This window comes from Liolophura sinensis, chromosome 1 (genome assembly GCF_032854445.1).
Source record: "Liolophura sinensis isolate JHLJ2023 chromosome 1, CUHK_Ljap_v2, whole genome shotgun sequence".
In the NCBI taxonomy this organism is placed as follows: domain Eukaryota; kingdom Metazoa; phylum Mollusca; class Polyplacophora; order Chitonida; family Chitonidae; genus Liolophura; species Liolophura sinensis.
Window position 1 is genome coordinate 12,776,816 of NC_088295.1, and position 14,574 is coordinate 12,791,389.

The window sequence follows — 14,574 nt, forward strand, 5'->3', positions numbered from 1 at the left end:
CATGTCCAATGCCTCTGATCTGTTCTATGACTTGCCTGACACGCTGGGAATTAACTTAACATCGGTCAGATTTGTATAACGTGTGTTAGGACTCAGTACTCTCTTGGCTACCATTCCGGATACCTCGCCTAGTCAGGCCACTGGAATGTGTTTGGTTTATGTTAAAGCGGAGGAACTGCTTCAAGGGGCTGAGTTTCTGCTGTTCGTCCCGTCTAGTTCAGGATGGGATTTACAAGCCCCTTCCGGAGGTGTTTGTAAGAGGAGCTTACATAACCCATCAGACTCTGATGCTGAGAGCGAACCTACATGTCCCGATTTGATTACACATAGTCCGCTTAGCCTAAGATACACGTTTTTAAGACTCACCAGAAACATTTCTGGTTAAGTGTGTGGTGTCGGAACTCTTCGGTGAATGATAGAGAGTGAGATAAAAAAAATAAGTGCGTAACCTGTCCGCTTTAAATATTAACAGACTTGAGCAAACAGGCGCCATAGGCATACTTTTGGCTGAGCCAAACAAAAATACTTTAGACAAAATTTCAGCCTCAGGTAAAAACAGATTAAAACAGCCATTAAGGCGCCACGACTGACGTTAAAATCTAATTCAGATATGTGACATATGAGGAGATTCTGCGTTACCCAATTCGGAGCTGCATGCAGTATGTATTAGCTATCAGTGAAAGTTCACACTTCAGTATCTTATTTTGTCAATCAGAACAGCATGAAACTGACACTTTTCGGGAACAGGCGCTAAAAAGTGACAATAAGTCTAGCCACCATGCATGTAAGGGCATAAAGGTAGAATACATCGATCTATCAATTTCATATTGTTCTACGTCATGATAAACACATTTCAGAATCAAATCTATTGGAATCTTAATCTCGACGTAGATCCCAGATCGTTATGGGGAGCATTCAGGTCGTTATGTGATGCATTCAGGTCGTTATGTGATGCATTCAGGATAGGATGTTACGGTAAAGCAGCAAAACAGGAAGAAGACATTATCCAAGAAGAAATTGAGAAAGTTGAGAGAGAAATCCAATGATGCGAGTATATAAAGATAAAACAATTAGATGAATTAAATAATTCATTAGAAAGAATTCGGAAAGCAAAAATAAATGGTGCAATTGTGATGGCTAGGACACAATATCTTGAAGAGAGAGAAAAGCCTACAAGTCATTTCTGTGGGTTAGAAAAGCAAGAATTATTAACAAAACAGTTAAGAAAACTGTTTCCTTTATTTAAACTGACGACTAATTAATAACAAATTAACATAGCAGAGAAGGATTCTGACATGTTAAACATACTTGGATAGACTGATTAGTAAAGACCAGAAAGGGTTTTATTAGTGGTTGATATGAAACTAAATATAACAACCCTTTCTGGTCTTTACTAATCAGCTGATCCAAGTATTTTTTTGTACAAGCTATGCAAGAAAAAATAATTTTATATTGGAAGTTTGAAAGAGTCCGCCTCCAGTTTTTAAAAAACTTCCTACTAATTTCTATTTCTGAAACAACAGAAGGCTCAATTACTAAAACTGTTATGCTAGATGCACTTAAAAGTCTAAAAGAGGCAAAAGTTCTGGATCTGATGGGTTCAATGACTTTTTCACATTTTTGGGGGTTAGACTTAAATTATTTTTTGATCAAAAGTGCCAATTATGTGTACGAAAAAGGTAAATTCTCTGCAAACCAAAGAATCAGTATAATAACCTGTATCCCAAAAGGTAAACACCTCGACAGTTTTTTTTTTAAAACTGGAGGCGGACTCTTTTAAACTTCCAATATAAAATTATTTTCTCTTGTATAGCTTGTACAAAAAAATACTTGGACCAACTGATTAGTAAAGACCAGAAAGGGTTGTTATATTTAGTTTCATATCAACCACTAACAAACCCTTTCTGGTCTTTACTAATCAGTCTATCCAAGTATGTTTTTACTTGGATAATATTCGTTTGACATTTTATATCATTAATCATCTGGACGAAAATCATTTACAAGGATTACTGTTTATAGATGATTTTGAAAAGACTTTTGAGAGAATATCTTGGTCATTCTTGAAAAAGTTGAACAGTTTTTCAATTCTGCGGAGTCAAGGTTACAATGGATCAGTTAACTATATAACAACATTTCCTCGTATTACAATGTGTCTTTTTTTAAGTGACAAATTCTGTATTTCAAGAGGAAGCCGACAAAGGGACCCTCTATCAACATATTTATTTATACTATGTGTAGAAATTTTAGGAGCACTAATAAGAAACAACTCAGATTTAAAAAGAATTACTGTAGGCGAGACACAATGCAAAATTAATCAATTTCCAGAGCAGATGATACAAGGATGTTTTAAGATTGGTCTAAAAGTTCAATAATGGTTTCCGTTTTAAATGTTTTCAGTCGGATTTCTGGACTACATATCAATTTGGATAAATGCAAATTATTGTGGTTGGGAAGTCTAAATAAGGATTAGAAAAAATTGTGTCCTGATATAAATAGAGAATGGACACCCTATGAGTTCAGCGTTTTAGGGGTCACACCCTCCCAGTGAATAGACGATGTAATAAATATAAATTTCTCAGCTAAATTGAAAGAAATTATTCACTGTTAGGAAAATGGAGTAAAAGACTCCTCACACCATTGGGACGAATAACTGTTGCCAAAGTTACGGTACCAAAGTTAAATCATTTGTTTTTCACTTTGCCTAATCTCCCAAACTATTTGTTAAAGACAATGAATTCAGTGTTTCATAACTTTATCTGGAAGAAACACGATTGAATAAAACGAGAATAATGCATAGAAGAATACGCTTTTCTGGGTCAATTGATTCTTGTTATAAGATTACTCTGTGCCAACTGGGAATGGAACATCATTTAGGAGTGTGGCCCTTCAAAACTAAAAAACCTCAGTGACAAATAAAAAAAACCGTTTCTGGTCAGAAGTATTTCATTTTTGGGCAATGTTTCAAACTTTGTAGTACAATGATAATATTAGAATTGGTCATCAATTATTGTTTTATAGACAGTGGTATTTAAAAGGTATCCCATATGTAAATGACCTCTTGGATGCTAACGGGACAAAATTAATGAGCTTTGGCGAATTCAGCGCTAATTATGGAATTAACACTAATTTTATGCAATTTGCAAGTCTGTCAAATGCTGTTAAAAGTTATCAGCAGAACTTCAAAAAGATAGAAACCAACACTGTGTATCCAGTAATCCCATATCTTATTAGTTTAGTTTTGAGTTATAGAAAAGGCGTAAGCCTTTCTACCCTATGCTTGTTACCAAATGCAGAGAAGCAACTTTAAATACTAAGCTTTAAGCAACTTTAAATACTAGTAACCCAAATTCGATAAAAATCCATCCGCTCCCTTTTATTTGTACAAGAAACAGTTAACTTAGATGGTTCCAGTTTCGATTAACGAACCGCATTTTAAGTACAAATAGTTCTCTTTTTACGATACATGTGAAAGGGTGAACGACGGAAACGCTACAGCATTTATTTTTTTAACGTAGCAGGAGTAAAGAATTCTGGGATGATATAAGTGAGTGGTTCAAAACTTCCTCGCATGACAAACTGCACTTCACGAAACATACAGTTCTTCTGGGAATGGACGGCACAGGTTGGGCTTTGATACCATGTTATCAGTGTAAATTTAGAAAACAAATACCAAAAGCTTCACCTTTTAAATATGTTCTTAGACAATAATGGGAAATTGAAGAATATCATTTTTATGTTCAAGGAAAGCACTAGCCTTTGACACACGATGGAAATTTGGACACAATTGTTCACATCTCAACCGCCTTAGTGGGATAATGATGAAATATTGTACTGTACCGTGTGGTAATCAATCTCATATATGCCTGTATTTCTAATAAAAGGTATCCTCTTTATGTACAAGGAAAGAACTAGCCTTTGACAGATGATGGAAATTTTGGACACAATTGTTTACATCTCAAATGGCTTGAGATGGAATATTGATGAAATATTGTACAGTACTGTATTGTAGATAATCTTATATATGCCTGGACTTCTAATACATCACCTGTTAAAAAAGACTGTCGTTAATAATAATAAAAAGATATGATGTTACGTGTATCATACAGTCTGGTATCTCCGGGCATCTTAGTGTAAATTCAGAGGGCGAGGGACGTCCCTGCCCATCTCTCGTACCAGTGTAATAAGCTCTTCTGTCCTCGGCAGACTAATCTGTCTGTCAAGCATCGATAGCATGCACTGTATCATACAACGTAGTTTACCCCATATAGCCTAATATCCCAATATAACTGAGCCCGATTCAGTTAACCAAACTATGATCGTGCAGTGAAAGGATTTTTATGGTAAGGCACGGAATCAGGAAAAGTGGAGGAAGTTCGGGGCTTTCAGGTCAGCCGTGTTTTCATGCTAAAAATTTCTTTACATTATTAGCCTTAATAGAGGTGAGATAATACGAGATGTTAGCCGGCTTCCTAGGCTGTCCCAATTAAGAGGCAAAATCTTGCCGCGAACCAAATGGTTTTCCAAGAAGATATCCGGAGTTCATTTCCTGTTGGTGTGAAATAGTGCTTCAGAGAGTAGAGTTTGCCCACCGCTATTACATCGCCCAATTGCCTGCTAGTGTCGCATCTGAGACATACACACTCTCTAAAACTGCATTATTGGACATCAGTTGACTGGCAACCAAAGTACTGAACGCAAAAGCCGAAAGTGATAGAATTGAGTCCAGAGGGTGGAGTGGCTAGAGTGATCGGGAAGCTGCAATAGAGTGGCAGTGAAAGGCTGAGGTAATGGCAATTACTGCCTCTAACAGTTTATATAAGATCTTTGGGGTTTTACTGAGTGAGCGTTTACATGAATACAAACACCCCTGACATCAACGTTATCCATGTGGACCTTCCTTCAGAACTGGAGTCTGCAGCTTGATGTCCGGCTACATGCCTAGCTTCACCCTACAGCCATGAAAAATTGCCACAGATTTACCCATGTCAGCTCTTTGTTATTTACACAACCAGTGTAAGCATATCACGCATGTCCATTAGCCTAGAGAAGGCCATAGTAATAGTGGCATTATGCAAAACACAATATATATAGAATATAAGACTAGCAGATGATTCCGGACATGGAGACAAGTTTATCGAAGACCGTTTTAAGCAGATACACAAGTGGATGTGCTCTGAATTCCTTCATATCTCATCGTCTGTGCCATCCTTCATCTCATAACATCAATTATTCTATCCAATAGCTCAGCAGCCAGCAGTCACAGAGCTATACCGTCAGGCAAAATGTCGTATTTACGACTCAATCTCTTCTTTGTGGCTCTCACAAACAGTTGTGCAACAGTTTCTTTTAGTAATACAGCCAGAAACTGCCTTTAGGACCGAAACTTTCTACCCGCATAATAAACTTGGACTCTCGCGTGAGAGCCCACGTTTAGATGTGATTTGTCCCAGTGGCCACAAGCCTGGAAATTGAGTTAGCCAATCAAATATGGTTCGCTCTCCGCGTGTATGTCATCACGACAGCTCATTCTAAACACAGTTCACGCGAGAGGCTTTAAATAAAAATGGGATCATGGGCTACAGGCGCTGTAATATCGAACTTGAGAATGTTTGCCAGGCCTGCAAACCTGCTCTATCCATCTCAACGAATCCGTGTCCACCTGTAATACCACTTGGTGTAATGATATGTCGTTTGAAGTATCAGACATGGAAATATCGTTCACTGCAGTCTCCACTCATAATCCATCCCAACACGGTGGTTTATTGTGTATCATGTTTTCCTAATGCCTCGCTTAGGAGCAATAAGCAATAATTTATCTGGTTTGTTATGAACCGAGCTGCCACTGTTAACTATATAATTGTTACAAACTCAACGAAGCGTGGAGATTTTTGGGATTTATATTAGGCCGATATAAACTCTGCACGGGTTAACCTCCATTGTTTCCCAGCGTATCCAGGATAAGTTTGGTCACTATAACTACATATCAGGTGTTAATCCAAAATCAGAAAATAATTAAATATAATGCTCCCAAAGCTGACTGTTTTACATATATCCTCAAGGGGTGCAGAGAATGGTACTCATTACAACTGCTCTACACTGTTCTTATCACGCATGTACTGAACAGCAAGTGCTTCACACGTTATGCTCCGGAGACGAGAAACTGTTCAGTAATGGGGGGAAAAGGTGGATGTCAGATTTAAGGATGGATGTTTTCGTTTCCTGCCAAAACCTTCACAAACACCGCCAGTCAGATTAAGAGAAGACCTCCCGATATACACTATGTCCTACATACAACACAGTATACACCCTGACAGCGATTGGTTTCTCTATGTAGCATTTAGCAATGTCGAAAAAACGGCCCACAGGCAACCTACAGACAGTTGCTTTTATTGTCACTCGTAACGTGTTCTGATAATATCTGTATAGCTTGTATAGGCATCAAAGAAGCAGCATCTTCGCTCAATGGTCGATCTATTTTACGAGGACTCATTAGGGCCAGCCCTGTCTGTGACATGAGCAGGAGATACTCAATAAGGCCAGCGTAGTTGTTTAACCACTAATGGGGAAATAAACCTGAGAAAAGCTCTATTGACAATCCAGTTTATCACATCGATAAACGGAAGAGAAAACAGCAGATCTGCCGCGTTTAGGTATTCCACCTGAAGGGTTGCATCCGGCCAATCTGAAGGGCCAACTGCGCGAAACCTGGAGGTGTCGACATCCTGACCCCAGTTCTATTCCAGGTGGATATCCTCCAATTAATCCAGACAGTGGAACTCGTACATTACGATTCTTCTATTGTTTCGATATACACAGACAATAGATTTAGCCCATTCTGGGGGAAATTAAGGGAAGTAATGACATAAGGTTAGAAGAAATAGGGAGATATGACGATCCGAGCGCGAGTGAGGAAGGAAATAGGCCAGTGTTTGGAAGACAGTTTCCCGTAAACCGTCTTCTCATTATCGCAGTATTACAATGAATGGGCCTACTATGGTCTAGTCCAACACTGAGCCGTAGGCACATTCGTAACATAAGTCAGCTCCCAACCAAGAAAAATACCAAACAAATGTTATCAGCGGACTGTGTGACACCCTCTTGAGACAAGGTCGTGTCACGTCCAACATTTTGAGCTGGAGCTTAACACTGCTCAGTGAAATCTTCGTCTGATGCGGTCGAGTCCCAAGTTATTTTAAAGCTTATCCTTTGGCTTGTAATATCAATGACCAATGTACAGAAACAACGGAGTGTCGACCTTCAGAAGTCTGGTCTACGCAAACTGGTCTGATGTGGTCTGAATACACACACTGTGTTGGGTTATCCAGTTAAGCTCCCAACACCTTCTAGTTCCAGAGGTTACCTTCGTCGCAGCAAGTCAAGGTTGTCAAACGGCTAATCTAATGTTGGGGAAGCATGTGGAGCACACACCGATGTTATCAGCCGCAGTACGGTTATGCTGAAGTTTACATGTCCTTACAAGATGGAATGGCTTCTGTGTCCAGAAGTAAGCAATGTAGTATTACATCAGATCCAAACCTTATGCGAGGCGCTTTGGCTATGGGTGTATCTGAAATTACTTATTTTGCACTCTCTGATACGCAGTTCATTTTACACCCGACAAAATGCTGCCATAAACCAAGTAAGAAAACGTATCACTGGTTACACAGATACTGAGAGCGAAGCTTCCATGCATTATAATTGTGAGAGATTGTATTATTGATGTGAGAAGGCCATCTACGGTTGGATTCTCTATCCAGTCCTTAAAGTATATTACTTTTTACAAATTGATTTAATCGTTGCGTAATTGTTCTTGAAGACTAAAACAATTTCCATGGACCTTGTCGGTTTAATGGACAATTGAACATTCAAGGCTTTGCACTTAAAGTTTTAGTATGTTCAGTCGGCCGTGTGAGGTGTCGTCAACTATTTATAACCTATTAATCATCATGGAGTGTCAGGATGTCTAGAGTTCTCCGTAATGGCTTGTGATCAGAGGTTGAAATCTCAACATGTCACTAGATAATGTGATGTCAGAGGTTAGCGCTATCGGTCAGGTGTAGTGGGCATGAGGTAACGGTGGACGCTAAGACAAACACACAGATGTGTTCATGGCGCACGTGTAACTGCCACACTCAGTTAACCTACAGCATGCACATCTAGTCACAGAGCATGTAACTTTATAAATAATTACGCCTTCATTAAAAAATAAGTACATGAATCACAGCAGGTTAGCACATCTACGTGTCCACTCTCTGTGACTGACCATGTACCAATGAGTTTTATCAACACTCACCGAGAATACGACAGAGGGTACTTCGTATAACGGATACATCTAATTAGACATTATTTTTGTTGACACTAATGGCGAGTAGTTTGAGACGCAGAAAGTAAATCTGATACGAAGGCTCCTGCCACTGTAGCTGTCGTAATGTAATATGTATTAGGGAAGCCCAGTCATGTCATTTGAAAGTCAAATCCATATTTGCCACGGACAAGAGTAGGGCTACTGAGCGCATCAGCCGGATTAACCAGTGATGGAGATCAGACCTCTGGGGAAATGTGTACAAGGCTTGTGAATACAGATATAACACATATCGCATACAACAACAACAAACAGCATTTGAGGAATATTCCAAGTGATGCATAGTAATTGATCAACGTTCGATTTTTCTTTCCGGTCGCAAACAATGTTTGGTAGGATTATGCTTCCGTAACACGGTAAGGGCGGATAACAGTGATCTGTAGGAAATGTGCAGCAGACTGAGAGATGTGTCTGGTTGTGTGGGTGTGGGGGTGTGGGAAAGGTGTTGGTATAGATTACCTGATATAGAGATAAAGTAGAGATCTGTCAACACAAAGGTTCCGGGGAAATTGTCACCCCAAAGTACACAATGACAACCACTGTAAATGGTTACACTTACCTGAAATCCTTTTCAAATCGTTTAAGTTCCACTGAGCTCTGCTGTGACATAGAGCTCTCTCCAGACACCCCCTGCTTTTTCAGGCGGGCCTCCTGTCCGGCCATAATAGCATCCTCGTGAATGGTAGCTAAAATATCCGGTTTTCCATCTTTATGCACTGTTGCTTGTAACACCGATTTAAGTTTGCGGACTTCCTCTTGTAGTCGAGTAACCTCCGCGTTACGCTGTACCATTTTGTGCTTAACGTCTTGTATTTCAATCTCACAACGCTGGATCTCTGCATCCTTTTGCTTCAGTTCCTTTCGAAGCTCCGGGATGAGCATTTTGATTTTGACCATGTCCAGTGTTTCTCCATCCACCACTATCTGGGTGGCACTCGCTCCATTACCCATTTTCCCTCGCGGGCTAGCCCCGACCGCGCCGCTGATCGTCTTCCGCTGTGGTGTGGAGCGGACTGAGTGTGGCGTGGCCTTTGCATGTAAAGGTACTTTATTGCTGGGAGGAGGCATGGTGCTTCGATAGACGGCTACGTCACTCGCGCGCTCTCACGTGATAGGTTAATTTAGCCCTAATTATCGGCCATGCTGAAGCATTGATCAGAAGCGTTCAGTTTCTATGGCAACTACCCGGACTTCTATGGTAGATGGGTTTCCATATCCACGGAACAATACGGCGATTTCTCGTGGGAAAACAAGCCCTGGAAACAGTCAAAAGGAGACATTAATATCTGACTGCAATATCATTACGAAACCAGAATGTATATCACCAAAACAATTAATGGTAATATTTATGCACTTGAAATAAGCAGATGAAAAAATATGATAAATGAATCTACACAAGGGAAGTAACTTTCACAGCACACATCACTGATGTCAGAAAATAGCAAAGAACAACAAAGCCTTCCTAGAAAGGACATACCGGTAACACATAAATGTGACAATTATTAATATTACACAGAATATTAAGGATGCATAATATGATATTTGTCTAACGTTTTTGGCATAATTAAAATATGGGAAAAATCATGTTTATTGAGAATGTACATTATTACCACCTGGGTCAATAAATAGCGTGTAGACGTACTACCACGGTAACGAATTTCAATTAATTGCCAGCATATGTCAAGTGACGGCTGTGTGTTTATTGTAAATCCTGCTAACCGTGAATCTTTAGGAGTAATTAGGAGAGGTCCAAGTGCTAATATGACAGATGTTCCATGATCAAGTCAACTGCAGTAGCTGCAAAGCCAGAAGGCGGGACAAACAAACAGACCAAAGCACGAGTGACGAGTTTCTGACAGGTGCTGCTGTAGCTAACAGCGGGCATTTAGTAATACCACAACGTTTATTGAAGCATCCTTGGTGTAGGTATTGTTACAGCATAATTGATGAACACACTGACGTAGATAGACGATGCTTACGAGAGATCCAACATAAAATGTTGTAGATCACTGCGTCCCAGTAATAGGCAGGGGAGGGAATGCGCAGAGAAATGTTGGTTCCTTACTTATGATAACTTCTTTTTCAGATACTAAATGTTGACAAAATGCTTTACACTGTCCCAGCATACCATCTCGCTCCGCAAATTACTGTTGTGTATCAAACTGTAAATTTAAAGCTGCCTCAGATGATTAAACGCTGGCTCATTGAAACTGTCAGACCAATGAGACCGGGTGCTCGAATCCAGCTCTTGCTAATTCGGCTGCGGTTTTATCAGGTTTATAAGATACCAAGAAGAATATGTGTGTATGCATGATTGGGGTTTTGCGTCGCACTTAACAATTATTAAGTCATATCACGACAAGTAGTCATTAGGTATTGTACATATATTGTGTCTTCTTGTGTCAGGACGAGTCCTTGCCACCTAAATGTTGCCGACACTGCATGAAGTATCATGCCGAAGACACTAAAAATGACACCACCCAATCACATTATACTGACACTGGGCCAATCATTCCAGACGCCATGATCTACCCTCTTAGAAGTGAGCACCAAGCAAGGCATCGACAAGTACCATTTTTAAAGTCTTTAAAAATTCCGGGTTTGATCGCAGGTCTCCAGACTTCGACGCGGAGGCTTTAATCATTAGGCCACAGAAGGGGTCAATAACATGAAGAGTTTACTTCGGGCACTCTTCGGGGCTAGGTTGAAGAAAGGCACAGAGCACAGATAGATGAAACCCAAAGACGGAGGAAACATCACACCACACCAAGTAACTCAAAAAAGCCCGGGGTGAAGAAACTCTTGACAACTCGCCAGGTACCTGACAAACCTAGACTGAAGGCCCCCCCCCCCCCTCCCCTAAACACACACACACCTCGAAGGGTACTTGATCAACCTAGACTCACCCCTCATTAGCTACGTGATAAACCTGGACTGATCCACAGGTACCTCAACCTAGAATGAGATCCTCGTGGAGCTTGTAGGCTATGTAACGATACGTAGTGAATGCTTCCCCACCCACTATGCAATACCCTGCTGGTCTTAGTGAACATAATGTCTGTCACTACATGTACATACAAATAAGATATAAGGCAGTTATCACGGAAAAATGTGTAAAAAATTCTATAAAGTTTTGAAAGCCGAGAAGAAAAAGTTCAGTACTGGGGATATGACACTGACGGACAATTCACTCCGGGTAGCCATGTTGTGAAAGCCCTTATGAACTTGCCAATCACTAGTGCTGAAAGCGTCACGAGATAATTGGGTGTCACGTAAAAACCTATTCACTCTTGATTGTCAGTGTGGTTTGTTATAGTGGATAGACATATATCGATGCATTAAATTGGATTTTGCTGTTAGTTTAAATGATGGTCCTCCAGCAACCTGCGGATGGTCGTGGGTTTCCCCCGGGCTCCGCCCCGTTTCCTCCCACCATAATGCTGGCCGCCGTCGTATAAGTGAAATATTCTTGAGTTCGGCGTAAAACACTAATCGAATAAATAAAATAAATAAATAGTTTAAATGATGCATTTTAGACCACACATTTACGAGCAGAGAACTGGGAACGGCTGCCCGTGTCACAATGCGTACGTGTTGGGCAGGAAACTGCAGTAACTTGTCAGGGTGAGCTAGCAACAAAAAAAAAACCGCCTCGGAAGAGTCATTGCTTGCATTATGACTTTATATTATTTTTGCTTAGCAAAGTCAGATTTATTACAAAAATATCTTCCCGAAATCTGCACAGCCAGCTAGGCCCTATGCTTACAGTCGTACAGGATGAGGTCGAACAGGGCTGTTAAAACACGACGCTTGAGTCCGCGAACAACTCCCTGACCGAGCGCCAAAATAAAAGAAACGTCGGCCCTTTGGACACGGAACAGACTCTTTGGTTGGGTACTAGGCGTTTTTTTTTTTTGGTATTTTCTCATTGTCCCATGATTAATACCGATGGTACGGGAGAGCTCCTATGTTTTGTGACTCTAGATACCTATAACATGACAAAGTAGCGTCATCAAATAAGTGGCTAGGTACCGACTGTTCGCTGTTTATTTTGTTGAATAGCATTGCAGAATTTTAAAAATATTTCTAGAACATTTCTGGAATACTATTTTATTAATTAATTCGGATTTATGTTCACTTTAAGGGAATCCCCGAGTTGAGCCTCGCTTTGAGTTATACCCTGAACGCGACTGTGGCGTGTTTTGTTTTGCACGCGTCTCGGTGAGTTCTGATATATCTGCAGGTACATTTCCATTATGCATATAGCCTATGCCAATGTATAAGACATTACAGGAATGCCTTTGGGAACAAATGATGACGTGGTTTAGTCAGGATGTTTAACGAAAAAAGATTTATGTAAAATTCAGTGCGTCCAAGAACTGGCAGTGTTGCCATGGTGATGAGAGCACGTGTAATCTTCAAGTGAACTGCAGAATTCCTTTTACTTGTATTGAACTCTTAGCTTGTAAACTTTTGTTACACCGTTGCATCTGGCGAGCTTGCTAAGCTTATCTCCCTTGCCCACGATAATGACTAGAACTTCACGCATTTTGGTCGATATAGGCGATGTTGCAAACCTTACAGGGCCCCACCAGCCTACAGCCCACCTTACATAAGCAGCTTACAGGTGGAAGAAAGACTTTAAAATGTCGCGGCAAAAACTCGATCATATGTGAGAGTAAAATGAAAAGTTTCAGACTGATAATGGTCTAAAACGATTTGAAGAGACTGAGACTATCGATGGAGAACTTCGAGCACCCAGAACCTATATTAGGGTAGACCTGACTTATGAATTATGTTTATTTATTTATTTGATTGGTGTTTTACGCTGTAATCAAGAATATTTCACTTATACGACGGCGGCCAGCATTATGATGGGAGGAAACCGGGCAGAGCGACCGCTCACAGCGACCGCATTGGTGAGAGCCCGGGGAAGCCCCGTATGATCGGAGAGGAAGCCAGCATGAGCTGGACTTGAACTCACAGCGACCACATTGGTGAGAGACTCCTGGGTCATTACGCTGCGCAAGCGAGCTAACCAACTGAGCCACGGAGGACCCTTATGAATTAAGATAACACATGACCAAATTCAGGCTATTAGATGAAAGATTTACCTCCAAACTGAAAAGTGAAGGAGAACTGACTGGGTAATACTGCCACACAGACATTTTGATTAAAGTTATACCTAGTTAAAATATATCAAATAAATTAAATAAATTTTTTTGGCCACTGTTACTCTCTACCCCTCTGGAGGTTACCAAGGTAACAAAATGTTATGACTTCACTTTCAGCAACCACAGCTTAAAAAATGGTGATCATGCTAGGTTGATTTTTTTGATATGTTGTAAACAAAAGTGCAGTCTGGTGGTATGGCATTGTACCAGGCTAAAGTTAGGGAGATAATTATATATTTTTGAGGTAGAAGTTGACAAATTTGCTACATAAACAGTAAAGAAAATCCACGGGGTTCGTGTAACCTTAAGACTCTTTGCAAACTGATCAGTTTTATGACAAGAAAGCTGCCACACATCTGTAGCAAAATGAAAAGGCGTTTTTGTGCTTATGCTAATCTACCTGAAACAAAAAATCATGCTTGCCTCAACAAAAGATGGTGCAGAAGTTCAGAATAAGGAATCGGTAGTGCAAAGTACTTTCACGTGCTCAGTAATGACAGCTCTGTTTAACACGGTGGTAAGGCTAGAAATGACATTCTGTGACGTTAATATAACTAACGAAGACATTCAAGGGTTGTCAGAAGTTACTTCCCTTGAAAATGAACGGCAACAAAAACGTGGCCGTGTGAAAGTATTGCCAGTTCTTGATGAAAATCATTGCAACGAGAAAACTGTTTTATCATCCACTGGAGATGAAGACAGCAAGGCCACTAAGAAGTATTAAACAGCAACCTGGACAGCAGAAATGTCAGCTCTAAATGCCGAGATTGCCAGTTTTCGAATTCAATCAGCAGACTCTGGTAGTTCTGTTGTGCCCAAGGGGGAGAAACCCAAGCGAACCCAAGTGGGTATCAGAGCTGTCAGAAGAATGGGACTGGAGATAAATGTGATAATCGTTGGTGACGTGGAAGCTCTGAAAACTTCAAAAATGGTTGTCGCCTGGATAAGTAAAAAGGCGGGAAACTAACGCTGGTCGGTGTCGAGGCTCATGCAGTGACCAGTGGTGATCAAGCGCCCACGGAGGAAATATGTGTTTGT

At 40.5% G+C, this 14,574-nt stretch overlaps 1 protein-coding gene across 1 annotated transcript in view; it reads right to left on the reverse strand.

Annotated features, from left to right (window-relative positions):
• The window catches only part of LOC135468197 (cGMP-dependent protein kinase 1-like), a 55,902-nt gene that overhangs the window by 31,812 nt on the left and 9,516 nt on the right, over positions 1-14,574 (reverse strand). The window contains exon 2 of the mRNA XM_064746316.1: positions 8,922-9,618. Within this exon, the coding sequence (XP_064602386.1) occupies positions 8,922-9,430 (509 nt within the window). The 5' untranslated portion in view covers positions 9,431-9,618. The remainder of the gene's footprint in view (positions 1-8,921; positions 9,619-14,574) is intronic.